This window comes from Aulostomus chinensis, chromosome 14 (assembly GCF_037954235.1).
Source record: "Aulostomus chinensis isolate RoL2024-O1b breed Wild chromosome 14, RoL_Achi_v1.0, whole genome shotgun sequence".
NCBI lineage: Eukaryota > Metazoa > Chordata > Actinopteri > Syngnathiformes > Aulostomidae > Aulostomus > Aulostomus chinensis.
Window position 1 is genome coordinate 22,318,736 of NC_141333.1, and position 13,189 is coordinate 22,331,924.

The 13,189-nt window shown below is 47.9% G+C and overlaps 2 protein-coding genes across 4 annotated transcripts in view; one reads left to right on the forward strand and one right to left on the reverse strand.

The window, feature by feature from the left end:
- reps2 (RALBP1 associated Eps domain containing 2) overlaps positions 1-5,195 on the reverse strand; it is a 22,982-nt gene extending 17,787 nt beyond the window's left edge. Inside the window, exon 1 of the mRNA XM_086224523.1 lies at positions 4,692-5,195. Within this exon, the coding sequence (XP_086080649.1) occupies positions 4,692-4,874 (183 nt within the window). The 5' untranslated portion in view covers positions 4,875-5,195. The remainder of the gene's footprint in view (positions 1-4,691) is intronic.
- The window catches only part of cltrn (collectrin, amino acid transport regulator), a 13,668-nt gene extending 862 nt beyond the window's left edge, over positions 1-12,806 (forward strand). The window contains exons 1-7 of one of the 3 annotated variants that reach the window (XM_086224526.1): positions 906-1,024; positions 4,701-6,979; positions 7,362-7,420; positions 7,584-7,669; positions 7,771-7,887; positions 10,127-10,321; positions 10,408-12,806. In XM_086224526.1, the coding sequence (XP_086080652.1) occupies positions 6,913-6,979; positions 7,362-7,420; positions 7,584-7,669; positions 7,771-7,887; positions 10,127-10,321; positions 10,408-10,546 (663 nt within the window). In that variant the 5' untranslated portion in view covers positions 906-1,024; positions 4,701-6,912 and the 3' untranslated portion in view covers positions 10,547-12,806. Of the gene's footprint in view, positions 1-905; positions 1,025-3,778; positions 4,161-4,700; positions 6,980-7,361; positions 7,421-7,583; positions 7,670-7,770; positions 7,888-10,126; positions 10,322-10,407 lie in introns of those variants that run through there. The other 2 variants (XM_086224525.1, XM_086224527.1) reach the window with 2 other exon arrangements.
- The last annotated feature ends 383 nt before the right edge of the window (positions 12,807-13,189 follow it).

The window sequence follows — 13,189 nt, forward strand, 5'->3', positions numbered from 1 at the left end:
GAACGTGGCTTCAGAAAGCAGCTTTACCAAGCGAGAATGTCCATCTGCTGGTGTCACAACAACAATTGAGTGAGCACTGACAGTGTGATGTACTGCCTGGGAAATATGAGTATTTACAGAAAACATCCTGGCAATCCTGGTGTAAATAGCTCAGCTGGTTCTGGTGGGCGCTGGTGTCGTGGTGGACCACTAAAACCAGTGACATGTCAGTTGCAGATGAGCCAGGTCACATAAACGAAGGGCGCAGCTTCAGTCTGATGCACTGCTGCGTCAGGGTGTCTGTCCGTCCATTATAACGTCTTCCTCGCAACATCTGGAGGGAAGTTCTCCACTGGGACTCGAGGATGAACTGAGAGGATTTTGGTGGTCAAAGGTCTGTCACCTCAAATGAACACGATATGGCAGTAGAGTCTGGAGCAAATGTAGCCAAATATTCACCACACTGATTGTGTGTGTGTGTGTGTGTGTGTGTGTGTGTCTCACAGCAGAAGCAGCACTTGAGTGGTTACACATTCATTTAGAAATTACATTATAAAGACCTAAAACAAGACGAGCTGAGCCAAAGCTACAATGAGAAAAAGCAATCCAGCAGAAAGAGAGATGAGACAGCTGAGACACGAGCTAAAACATATAAGATAGATATACAAGAGTTAGATGGAGTTACAGCACCATGTAGAAATGATAACTTCATAAAAATCAGCAGTGAACATGAGAGTCTTGAAAAAGAGCGACTTCCAGCACTTTCTAGAGCGGAGGAAGGTGTGTGACAGCAGTGGGGCGGCCACACCTTCATCCAGACAGGTTCTACAACACAACAGCTGAGGAATGTCACTGAACACACACACACACACACACACACACACACACACACACACACACACACACACACACACACACTCCTGCAGCCTGGACGTGAAGGACGGTTCTGCCACAGGAACACAACTGTCAGGAGATGAACATAACTAGAAGCTTCTTTCACTTAGAGAACAATCCCAGTCAGTACCAGCGGGCACGTGAAGTCCAGGTAATCTGACAATTGATTTGCCAGTAGATTGATGTGTGTGTGTGTGTGTGTGTATCGACAGGCTCAGCATGAACTTGTCTGCTGTAAACCCAGATCAGGCTTGCAGCGGCGCCCTGACTCTGTGACTCTGCTCCATCATGAATCAGCAAACACACTTGGTGGAAAATTCATGGTTGTTTTGACAAGTAGCAGATGAAGTATTTTCAGTCAGAACGATGGCGAAGCCTGGAGAGGAACAGCCTGTACGGAGCTGGGATAAGATTTGGCATGATGACCCCGACGTCAGCAGCGGGTGCAAGAGTGATCCTGCAGGCATCCTGCAGCAGCACAACGCAGCTCTGAGGGCTGAGTGTCAATCACCCCCACGTGGTGGCGGAGATCCAGGCCGGACAGGAAGGAAGCACAGCTCAATGGCAAACTTCCTGACACCACACAGAGACACAATGGGCTGCGGTGACAGGGAGCCGATCCCTGTGGGCCGCGAGTGGCGTGGACAGAGGCCCACAACCCGTTGTGCCCATCTGAGCTGGAAAAATATGTTTTTATCTCTGATGAGTCAGCAAAAGGAGTCTGACGTAGTTCTTCTGCTGAATAAACACAGTTGAGCACTGAGGATCATCACAGGAACAGCGAGCTCTCGGCCGCTCATCTGGCCTCTTGAACTTGTGAACAAATGGGACATGTTTTTAGCTTTGAGCTCAAAGAACTGAACAGCTCAAATGTTCATTTTATTCCTTATGTGTTAAAACCTTTATTTGCAATATTAAATTCGCCTGATTTCTTCTTTCTCAAGCCCCAAAGTCTGGCTTCAGGCGTTGCAGGAGTTACGCACCGCCTGCAAGAGCAGGACCACAAACTAGGAAACAGCAGCCTGGCGATGAGCTGGGACTCCAGCAGGTTACATGTTGAAATCACTGACTGACTGTGGTGCAAAACAAGAACAAGATGAGTGACTGAGAAGCCTGACTGGATGAAGACAGGTATTTATACTTCAGGCTCCTTCAGAATCAGATAAAGTCACCGGGCTTGAGTGCAGGAAGCAGAACACGTTGTGAAGGCCTCATGAGTCAGCACCGTCCCACGCCGGGCCGGCTGGGGGCCTCCGGGGCGGGGAATCCCCTCAGTGGCCAAACACAGTGAATTTCCATCAGAGTTTCACGCCTGTGAGCAAAACTTCCCCACCGCCCGTTCTCTAAACATCTCTTTACACACCAAGAAGAGAGACAGAAAGAGATTTTTCCTCTACATTTACTTTAATATGCAAGGAAAGCAAATTTCCCTGAATTTTCTGATATTTATTTATTTTTTTTAAGTTTTCCTGGACTTTTCCGTGACCATAGGAACCCACAGGAGGTTATGATTCTAGTTCAGGGCCTGGTGATGAGGACGGAGCAGATACCCAGGCGGCCGTCACGGCGTGGCTGGTACACTGTGACTCCGGTGTCTTTTTATGCCTCCAGGTGGCAAAACCAGCGTCAGGAGGCGTGTTGTCTGCCGGTTGGTCCACACGCCGTATGACTCGTGCTTTGTTACCGTGGTATCTCTGGCACACCTCCAGGGAAAACGTCCACCAGGTCTCAAGGTTGAGCTGAGAAGACTTTGGTGGACCAGGTCAAAGTGCAAGACCTCTCACATCTGTCACATCGCTCCTCATCGGCTGCAGACGTTCACTGGGACCCCAGAATGAAACATAAGACTTTGGAACCAAAGGTCGTTGTCACCTCACATGAAGACAAGAGCTCAGGGACACCTTGAGGAAATGTCTTCAAAACATCCACTTGGACTCAACAGAGAGCTGAAAATATTCTGGTGGTCAAAGGTCAAAGTCCCTGTGATAGGCACTAACCCTGATTCTGTATTTGTAGTTTCACTCCAGGACGGCAGGATGTCTGTCACCACTCCAGCTACCTCACATTCCCCGCGTCACCCCACCAATGGGACGTCTGTTTCTGACTTCTTAGAAAGTTCCACGGGAGCTTCTGACCAATCCCATCATCCTCAGCGGCTCTGCTGGATCACATTAACCTCACTTACAATGAAGCTGACAAGCCAGCAGAGCACGCAGAAAACATCCGAGAGGGAGGAACGTTTCAAGACCCTGATTCTCCTTCGGTCCTGTGGCCCGGGATCAACGTGTGCACCCAGCAGAGCTGACGTTTGGGCCGCTTCTCTCCTGCCTCCTCCTGCTCTGTCACTTCCTTTAAATTTGTTCCAAGTTGAAAATGTCTGTGCTTCTAGGCAGTTTTGCATGTGTTGGGTCCAGAAATACCTGGGAACACTCTGAAGGTTCACCCTGGGGGGTAAAGCCCTCAGCACACAAGCAGGTCCCGGGACCGCTGAGACACGCCGGCTCATCCTGGCCTCCACCCACGTTGACCCAGCTGAAGCTGCTGAGGGCGACACCTGCCACCTCACCAGCAACACCTCCTCCCTCACTCGGCCGCCACCCCACCGCTGGGCGCAGCCCTCCAGACTGAAAACAGCTCGACTACATTTTAGCTGCACCAGACTCAGGCTCGCAAGTCAGCTTCCATTTTGAATACTTTTATTCATCACGAATCATTTTGATGTGTCAGATGTGAGCTCCACCCATAGAGGCCTCATCTGTATAACAAATCAAGCGCTCCCTCAATCACTCCTCGAAAAGTGCAACTCTATGACAAGCCGGGGGGGCCTGTGTGTCACGCGGGGGGGCTGCGCGTCACACGGGGGGGGGGGGGGGGGGTGCGTGACAGGGTTAACTCATATCCAGGAAACCCACCTTTCTTCCTAGTTTTCATGCCTGAAACTTGTTTGTAAAACTAAAATCAATCAATAATTGAGGTTAATATTCTTGACCTCAGTATTGGTCAGAATAACTGATAATCATTGAGGCTATGATGGTGGAACCCTGCTGCCTGTGACATCACACCACTCCTTTGATGACACATGACATCATCGCCCCTCAAGGAGCAACTGTCAGGAACACACGCCAGCGCCGATGAATGAACTGAGAGGACAAACCAGCCAGTTCTTCTTTCTCATCCCCTCATCATTGTTCATGGAGGGATTAAGTCTCTCATTGGAGTTCCAGTGATGATGTCAGGGGTGCGAATGCCGTGTGGAAGCCAAGTGAGAAGAAACCAACATGCTACTGGTACACCAGCTCCTCTCTGACACCTGATTTTTACTGTCAGGAGTGTTTACTCGCTTCTCTGTCCTCTGCTCTTCTTGATTGACCCAACTAGACATTTCTCTCTCTCTCTCTCACACACACACACGCACACACACACAGTGGAGGGGAATCGAGAACCGAGATCAATAGAGAATCCACATTGATTCCTTCTATCAATGCAGGCGTGTTTTTCTTGCTCCTGCAGGAAAACGACGTGATCACGTGTCTGTGCTGCTGAAGAGATAAAGAGCAATGGAATTTAAATAACACACACACACACACACACACACACACACACACACACACACACACACACACAGAGCTAATGCAGCAAACGAGGGGCCTTCCTTCTTGTGTCAGCCCTAAAGACAGAGAGCCAAAAGAGCCAAAGAAAGTCTCCTGGCCCTTCATGACAGAAACAGACAGACAGACAGACACACACACACACACACACACACGGAGGCTGAGCTGAGCCTGCAGCAGCCTGCTAACATGTGACGTGATGACTCTCACCTTGTGCAGGGCTTCGGGAGGAAGCTGAGACGCCTTGAAGAGCTCGGCCACCTTGCTGGACGACAGCGTTCCTGAGGTGTCAGCTTGGCACAGACTGTGGAGACCTGAGTAAAACCTCTGCTCATGTTCATTCAGGGCGATGAAAGTCCCTGCGGACGCCTGCACACCGGATTCCTGCTCCATTCCCGGGGCTGACGCATGCAGGTCCTCCGGGGAAGCAGCGCTGCGGCCAACAGATCAATACATCCTGCCCCGGCTCCTCTTTCTGCTCGGGGGGAGGCTGTGGCAGGCGTGGGCCTCTTTCTGATCCACCAGGAGTGTTCCCTGTGAAGACACACTGCCTGTTCGGAAGAGGCTCATTCACTCCTCTTCCTCCTCCTCCTCCCGCAGCCCATTATGGCCGAGTGTCGCACTACCGCCGTGCACCTGCGGGGGGCGGTAGAGCGCACGAAGACGCGGCCTATTGTGTCCGACAAAGGAGGCTGCGCCCCCTCCCAACATCACCGCTCCTGTCCTGACTGCTGCCTGGTCGCGTCAAAACACTGATGAATACATGGATGATTGCCCACCAGCTGCTGTGCTGACGTCACTGGGACTCTGATGAGGAAATCTCCACGGCTGCAGGTCTCTCTGTTTTTGTCAGCATCAGTATGTTGTCAGCTCTGGTCCTGATCGTTGCAGATTTATTTAGTGAGAGTTCGCAGGAGCTGCTGATGCTGCGGGGAGACGCGGTGGAGTCCTGCCAGAGTGGGAGGAGCTGTGTTTACGTCGCTCCAATCTAAAAAAAACCCCAACACAACATAAAACAGAAAGCGTCAGACGCGTCAGCGTCCATCAGGCCCATTGAGGGAGGGAAGCACGTGCAACTCATTCATTATGAATCTCTCAAAGTTTTGAAGTGTATGTAAATGCAAGCATCGGAAACCAGGAGCCCCAGACACAAGTTAGAGAAGAAGAAGAAGAAGGAGAAGAAGAAGAAGAAGAAGAAGAAGGAGAAGAAGGAGAAGGAGAAGCAGAGAGAGAGAGAGTCACTGAGTTAATCGGTAACACTGAAATAACTTTAATTGCATGCATTTGACCCACAACCCAAGTAGCAGCAGAGGAACTCTGCTGCCCCCATCTGTACAAATAAGTAACTGCAGTATCAACTCTCATGACCCTGAAATCTCAATAAATCAACACACAAAACGTAGCAGTTCTTATCCAGAGTGTAACAGCTGATACAGAGGAGAACCACACAGTCATCAGAAACCTTTGAACAGTGTTGTACATTTTCATGTTGTTCAGGATGGTCGGTGTCTGGTTTATGGCGAAACATGAACAATCCTTGGTGTGAGAAGAATTTACGTCCTTTAATCCTTCTCATGCTTTAATAACCAGTAAAAAGAGTAGACAGTACTTCTCCAGACGGACACGTCCTGCATCAGGAAGAGCACCTGAACACGGCTGAGGGCATCGGCAGGGGTGTTTTACTGTAATATTTCATCTCTTTTATTGAGCCACTTCCACGTGAGTGTGATCAATTTATGTCGTAGTTGTGTATGGCTGATACATGATGAAGTACCTCTACTGCTCAGGTATTTTTTATTGTCCTGACTCAGGATTGTTTCTTGTAAATGGATGCAGTGGTTGAACAATTAACTGCCTCTCCAGCATTGTTGTCCAGGCAGAATGGATGATTAACTTTACCTCCAACACCCCGTCAGGATTCTGAAGTGTTTTTCCTCGTGAGCTTGCCAGCTTCTCATATGGGAGCCCCCTCTCATGGGTAGATTAGGACTGGTGTTGGTGCATACCAGTAACCAGCCAGGTTAAGCTGCCCTGCAAGGAAAGCTGGGCTTCTGTTAACTAGCAGGGTCCCGAGTGTTTGGCACCTTTAGTGTGTTTTAGTTGTCACAGATGGAATCAGCAAAAATGTTGCTACCTAACACAAGAGTGGCTGGCAGGCTGAACGGCTGCCTCACAGCCGGCGCTGTGCTGAGCAAACACACGCAGGCTGTTTCCCTGCCTCCCTCATTAGCCCACCTATCTGGCTCCTGGAGAGCTTGAACAAACAGGAGCTCGTTCCCTCCCATTTTACAGCTTCCACGCAATAAGGTGAGAGAGAGCTGACGTGAAGACAGCTCAGATCAGGTGTGTCCTCCTATTAACCATTAAACTCAGATTTCATCCCATCAAGCTCCTCTGCCGACCTCCTCAAGCAAGACTCCACTGGAGGACAATGCTGGGAGCGCTCCTGATCCTGCTCTGCTGGTGGTCTGCTGGGGCTGCACGGCTCTGTACGCCAGGTGAGTGATCCCACTCTCACACATCTGATCTTGGCTTGTATGTCTGCGAGGTAGCGCCGCTTCAGTCAGCTGAGGCTCCAGCCCTCTTCTAGGTATTTGCTGCCTCTCTAGCCAGAGCGAAATGCAGCTTCCAGTCTCAACTGGAACAAAGTCGGATTAGAGACATAACTCAGATGTTTGCCTTCCAACAATGGCCTCCTCCGGACATCAGCGGTGATCCTAGAACGTGTGCTGGGGCAGACATGCTAAACCCCCATGAGGGAATAAGAGATCAAGCTTACAAGACAGGCTGGGATTTGTGTCAGCAGTCATTTGTGTACACACAGGCCAGTAATGTGGCTCTGCACCCACTAACTCACTGGCGTGTGCTTCCTCCTCACAGGCGCCTCAGACGGCTACAAAGTTCAACTCAGCATCAAAACAGCTCTGGGAGATCAAGCTGTAAGACTGCACTGTCATAGAATTATGATACAGACCAGGATTTACCAGAGGAGTGTGTGTGTGTGTGTGTGTGTGTGTGTGCATCTGCGTCAGAGAGAGAGAGAGAGGGCAAGAGAAACCTTGAACGGTACTAACAGCGCATGCTATGTTGTTGTCATTGCAGTACGTTTGGAACGACAATGAAATGTTCCTTTTCCGAGCAACTCTGGCCTTCGCCATGAGAAGCCACCTCACCGAGCTGGAATTTGAGTAAGAAAATGTGATTTTGATGTTAAAGACCGTTTTCGGTTCCCGTGGAAGCCACCAGTCATCGCCAGTGATCACCTTTATTGTCCTGTGGATTTCACCAGCGTGTCCGACGTCATCGTGTGTGACAAGACTCCCAGAGTGTCCTTCTGGTTCGTGGTGACGTCTCCCCTCAACGCCTCACACCTCATTGATAAGAAGGACGTGGAGCTGGCTGTCAGGTGATCAGCTGATTACTGCTTTCATTACCGCACAATCAGAGACATCAGAGGTCACATTCAACTGTGAGCGTTCAAGAACAGAGCTGTTAAAGCTGCACCGAGGGGCGAGAACCCATCCGAAGTTGAAGAAGCAATCATCAAAATGCATGATATCATCCATGTACACGCCACCTGTGGATTATTGTTCTCATTACAAGCAACAACATCAACAAAGACGAGAATCCCGTGGCGTTTTACAAACGAGCCTCTTTGTCTCACAGGATGATGCTTGTTGAACGAGCTCTCATGTTAAGTGCAGTGAGGTTTTTGTACCTGAAATCATCGTCAGTCTGTGGTCTGCTTTTTCACTTCCTTTTTGTTTTGGCCTTGAGCTCACAGTCAGACCCCAGCTGCTGGTTTCATGTGAGTGTCGGGCTCATGAATGATTCATTGATTGCTCTCTGATTTTGATTCCCAGTGTGAGTATGAAAATGATGAGCGGTCCACTGATCTCAGATGTTCACTAACCCATGTCATTTTAAAAGAGAATTTAGGAGTTAAAATTTTAACATCATGCTGATCTTTGGTGTTCCAGAATACTTTTTTTTTTTTTAAAAGAATGACAGCAATTTCTCCAAATGAAATCGTAAATCACTTGGTCATGTTGGGTGGAACGTCAGGATACAAAAGAACATCAACAGATCTGCTTCTGCTCTGGATGGTAGACACCAGCACGGACTGATGCCCCCCTAAATCCAGCAGGTTGGACTTCATATGATCTTCGTATCGACATTAATATCGAGCTGAAGTTCCAGCCACTCCTTAGCTGGTTGTCTTTGCGTAGAATCTGTGGATCTTTAACAGAGATTTTATCACATCTGACTCAAAGTCCAAGTGAGAATGAAACAGATGCAAGATCCCAACTGCCAAATACATCAGGAATCCAGAGAGCGCGGAACTTCACGCAGGAAGGCAGGTTCATTCCGAGGATTGGGTGACAGGCGTCAATCAAATCTGATCCTAATCTCATATTAACACTGAGGTGTCTCCCTCCCATCAACCGTCCACCTGGTCCTTTATCAATAAACTGGTCTGATTCCTGTTCTGCAAAGATAATCGCTGTTAATTTGGTATCATGATCCAGGAAACACTCTCGAGATGACCCTCCAGAACATGAACACCTGTTGGTTGTCAGGATGAGTGGATTTAGCCTCGTTTGCTGGAACTGTGAGCGCGTGGCGCCTCCGAGCGCGCGGCGCCTCTGAGCGTATCCCAGGCTTCAGGAGAATCAGCTGGTCCGGTCTGTTTCTGCTTCCTGGCATTTTTAATGTCCAAATGTAAAACGGATCATAAGACTTTGTCATCAGCTGTAAAGCAATGCTGCAACGTCCTGTATCTGCTTCTTATGGAAAGTGAAAGAAAAATACCAGCGTGCGGTTTAATAAAACATTGACGAGACATAACTGTGAAACAACAAAATATAAAACCACTGTTCCCGACCAGTTTTGAGGAATAAATTCATCCTGAGGCCTTGAAATAACAGTTTTCTTCATAGCTACAAAAGATTTCTCCCTGCCCCCTTCAGGGCTCCTGGTTCTAGTAATGAAGTGCCTCTCTGAGCCTCGCAGGAGAGCCAGTAGTGAGAGCAGGGTTGGCATAAAGGTTAGAGAGGTGAGCGGAGAACCGTGGGTTCGATGTACTGAGCAGCTCCCAGGTGGGAATGTGTAGCTGAATGAATTTGCTCGCAGCGCTCCTGTTTCACCCTGAATAAAGGTTAAAAAACACTTTACCCGAGTTAGAACGCCCTCTAACATTTGGAGGATTTCCAGGCGCAAGTGCACATTAGTGTTTGAGTTCAGTCTCAACATTAACATTCAAGACCAAATATGAGCCATGGGGGACCTGATTCTAGAACACGTGGGCCGTACGTGGGCCAAATAAGAATTGCTGCAGTGCCCGGAAGACCCAGTAGAAGAGCCGGGTCACCCTGATGTACCATGGTTCCTTCCTTTTCCCACAGGACGGAGGCAGTCTTCACCACCTATAATAACCACGATGGAATCACACATCATGCTTGAGTCACTACAACCACCAGCTGTTGGTGTTCATCGCAAAAAATTGCAGAGTGATGAAGAGGAAGGGTGCTGTCGCTGCCAAGATAACGAGCAGACGCTAATTAAACACAGGAAGTTCCAGAGTGCCAATCAGTTGCGTAGTGATTTTATCAATGTTAAGTCTCCATGTTGTTCCTGCCTGACAGAAAGTCCAGGAATCGCATCAACAGCGCCTTTCTGCTGACGGATAAAACCCTGGAGTTTGTCGGCATCTCTCCCACGCTGGCGGCACCGGTTAACCCCGACACCCCTCCGTGGCTCATCGCGTTTGGGGTGGTCATGGGTGCTGTGGGTGCCGGCATCATTGTCCTTCTGATGTCATCCCTGATCCAGAAGAAACGGTGAGCCGATGATCGTTTATCTCTTATCTTCATTCATGTGAGCAGAACTGAGCTTCATCTTTCTTCTCTTTGGCCTTTTGCTCCAGTAAAAAGACAGAGAAGACAGAAATCGATGACAACGAAGGAGAGACGCGGATGAAAACTGTGGAAAATGGCACCGCCAGTGAGAACCAGGATGGTGTTTACAACCTGTCGTTCTCAGATGAGCGACTCACACAGATGTAATGAAAAACTCTTTCTCGGGGACAAGAAGTCACGAAAAGGTTATTAAAGTCATTCTTCATCCATTTTTATCTTCAGGTAGTCACAAATAGGTGTCTTCCACTCATGAAAACAGATTTTTGCATCATTCCTTTGTGACTCTGGAAAGCAGGAAGAGCCAGGCACACACCTTTAGCTTAAGCTAATTGCAACTCACGGCTAACAACAGCAAAACCGCCCGAAAGCATCTGTTTACACCCGCGCGGTGGGCGTCGTCCGCTGTGATCCACGTCTTCTCTGTCCAGCCTCAATGATCCACACATCCAAACTCTGATTTCTGCTAAAAAACTAAACCTTTCGGTTTAGAACTGGTGTTTGTTTTTAGCTCAAAACAATGTGTTGTAGATAACGACCACGTGGATGGATAACGACCACGTGCATCACACCAGACGATGACCTTGAGGGTTTGTAGTTGGATGCTTTTTTCTTTTTGATTTTGTTTCTGTAGTTGTTGTTAGGGCCCTGCCACGGACTGGTGACCCGTCCAGGGTGAACCCCGCCTCTCCCCCGAAGGCTGCTGGGATAGGCTCCACCCCCTGCGACCCTGAACAAGATAAGCAGTAGAAAATTGATGGATGGATGGATGGATGGTTGTTAGCCACCAGCCTCTATTAGCTTCAAGCTAAATACCTGTGGCTGGCTCTTTCTAAATTCTAGAGTCACAATGGAAAAAAAAGCCTTTCTGTGAGCTCAAGACCCTACAGCTTTTGTGAGCGCGGAATAAAACCCCAAAGCCAAACACTTTTTGGGTGAAGTAGCATTTTTAGCTGCTCGTGCGTTGCTCCGTCACGGTTGGATGACTGCTCTCGCCACACATTTCCAAGGCTGAAGGACTATGATCCCCATCAGTGTGTGAGAGAGGGTTAAATGTGTGTGTGTGGGTCTTTTTATATAAAGATTTTAACCTGAATGTATCCTGTATGGGAGAGTTATTAATTAACAGTTAATCAAGCTAAACTTGTGTGTCTGTGCAGCTGAACAACAGATATTGTAAGACTTGTCAGGATATATTTACCTGTTCTCTGAAGGAGCTTTTGGGATTTCTCCAGTCCAGTTGTTTATTGTGTTTAACCTCCATTCCTCCAAAATTAGATGCATTTTGATGTAATCAAGCTTTTTAAATCATTTAAATGCCACCAGTGTGCTGTCACAAAGAGGCCCAGAAGTGATGTCTCCTGCGAGTAGCTGTCTGTTCGCTTTCATCCTCCCCGTTTCCAAACTACGACTGTGACAGCAGAAACCCCCCTGAAGTCAGTGATGGGATTAGTCGCAGTCTCTGATGGGATTAAATGCTAAATCAGAAAAATGCAATTATTGTTTAATTGAGCAGCAGTCAGGCTCATTATTGCCATCAATGCCTAACTTATTTCTGGACATATTTACACAAGTTGTTGCAGGAATCAGAGGAGATTCTACATGAATGTGCTTTATATGAGACACCTACAGGGTTTGAAAGGAATCAGCTACGTTCACATGCTCCAGTAAAAACAAGCCTTTCTAGATCTCTCCAGCCGCTGAACTTGTGCTCACCAAAAGAACTTTCACTGATCTGAATGAATACCTGGGCCTGTGAGTAGAATCGTCACGATGCATCTTCTCGGTTTGCTTGTCCAGTAGACGCGTGTCCTTTAAATGACACCAAACGTGTGCATGGTTGCTACTATTTGTGATCAGGTAAAAGAAAACCTTCTTCCAGTAAATTGAATTTGCACAATCATCTGGCAAGAAGATGAATGTCTAATGTCTCTGATTTCCTGTGAATTAACATGTGCCCTCTCTGACAAACACTGCGACGCTCTCCTCTGTTGTGTAACTTGCTGGTTGGGAACCACAGATGCATCAGAAGTAATAATTTATCAGCTTGAATGAAGGAAATCCTGTAGAAGCCCCACGTGAAGGCTGACGGCGGCAGATGACACGTGTCTGCCTTTCAAACTGCTCCCTCCAAGCAGAATCAAAAACAAATCAAACTCAACATTCAAACTCAGCTTTTTTTCGCCAGTATTTCCGGCTGCTGTTTTGATCTCCAACTACAAAGCTGCAGTCTCCCTATGTACCTTTAGGTGGCAGCATTGTCCTTCCTCTCACGCCCCCTTGGTCTTGACTCTTTCAACTGCATGTGAATGGCATTCTGCTTTTAAAAAGTGTAAATTTCAATCGTATTTTAATTTCTAATTTTATTTTTGTCTGGCTATGTTTGAAGTGGTAATACAGATCATCCTTCACACTCTCACTAGCGTCTATATTTAGTTCATTGTTGGGTTCAGTAGGTTCCAGAAATCCAGGTGAGAATACATTCTTGTGTAATTGTACAATGTGCGGTACAGCGTGTGCAGTGAAGACGCGTTATTGTTCGGCGCTTCATGTCATATCCCGCTGCCTTTTCCACCGCATTTAATTCTCTCGCCCGAGGAATCGCTTCTATTTAACACCTCATTTTTCTTGTCAGGAGGCCAACGATTTCCTGTCAAATTTACTTCGAAAGCATCTCAATCTTATTAGAATGTCAGTTGATTAAGACCCAAATTCCCAGAGTGAGGAGAGCCAGGAAGTGAGAGCAACTGCGGAGAGTCAGACCTGTTATCGCTCTCCTGAAAGTAATGTCAT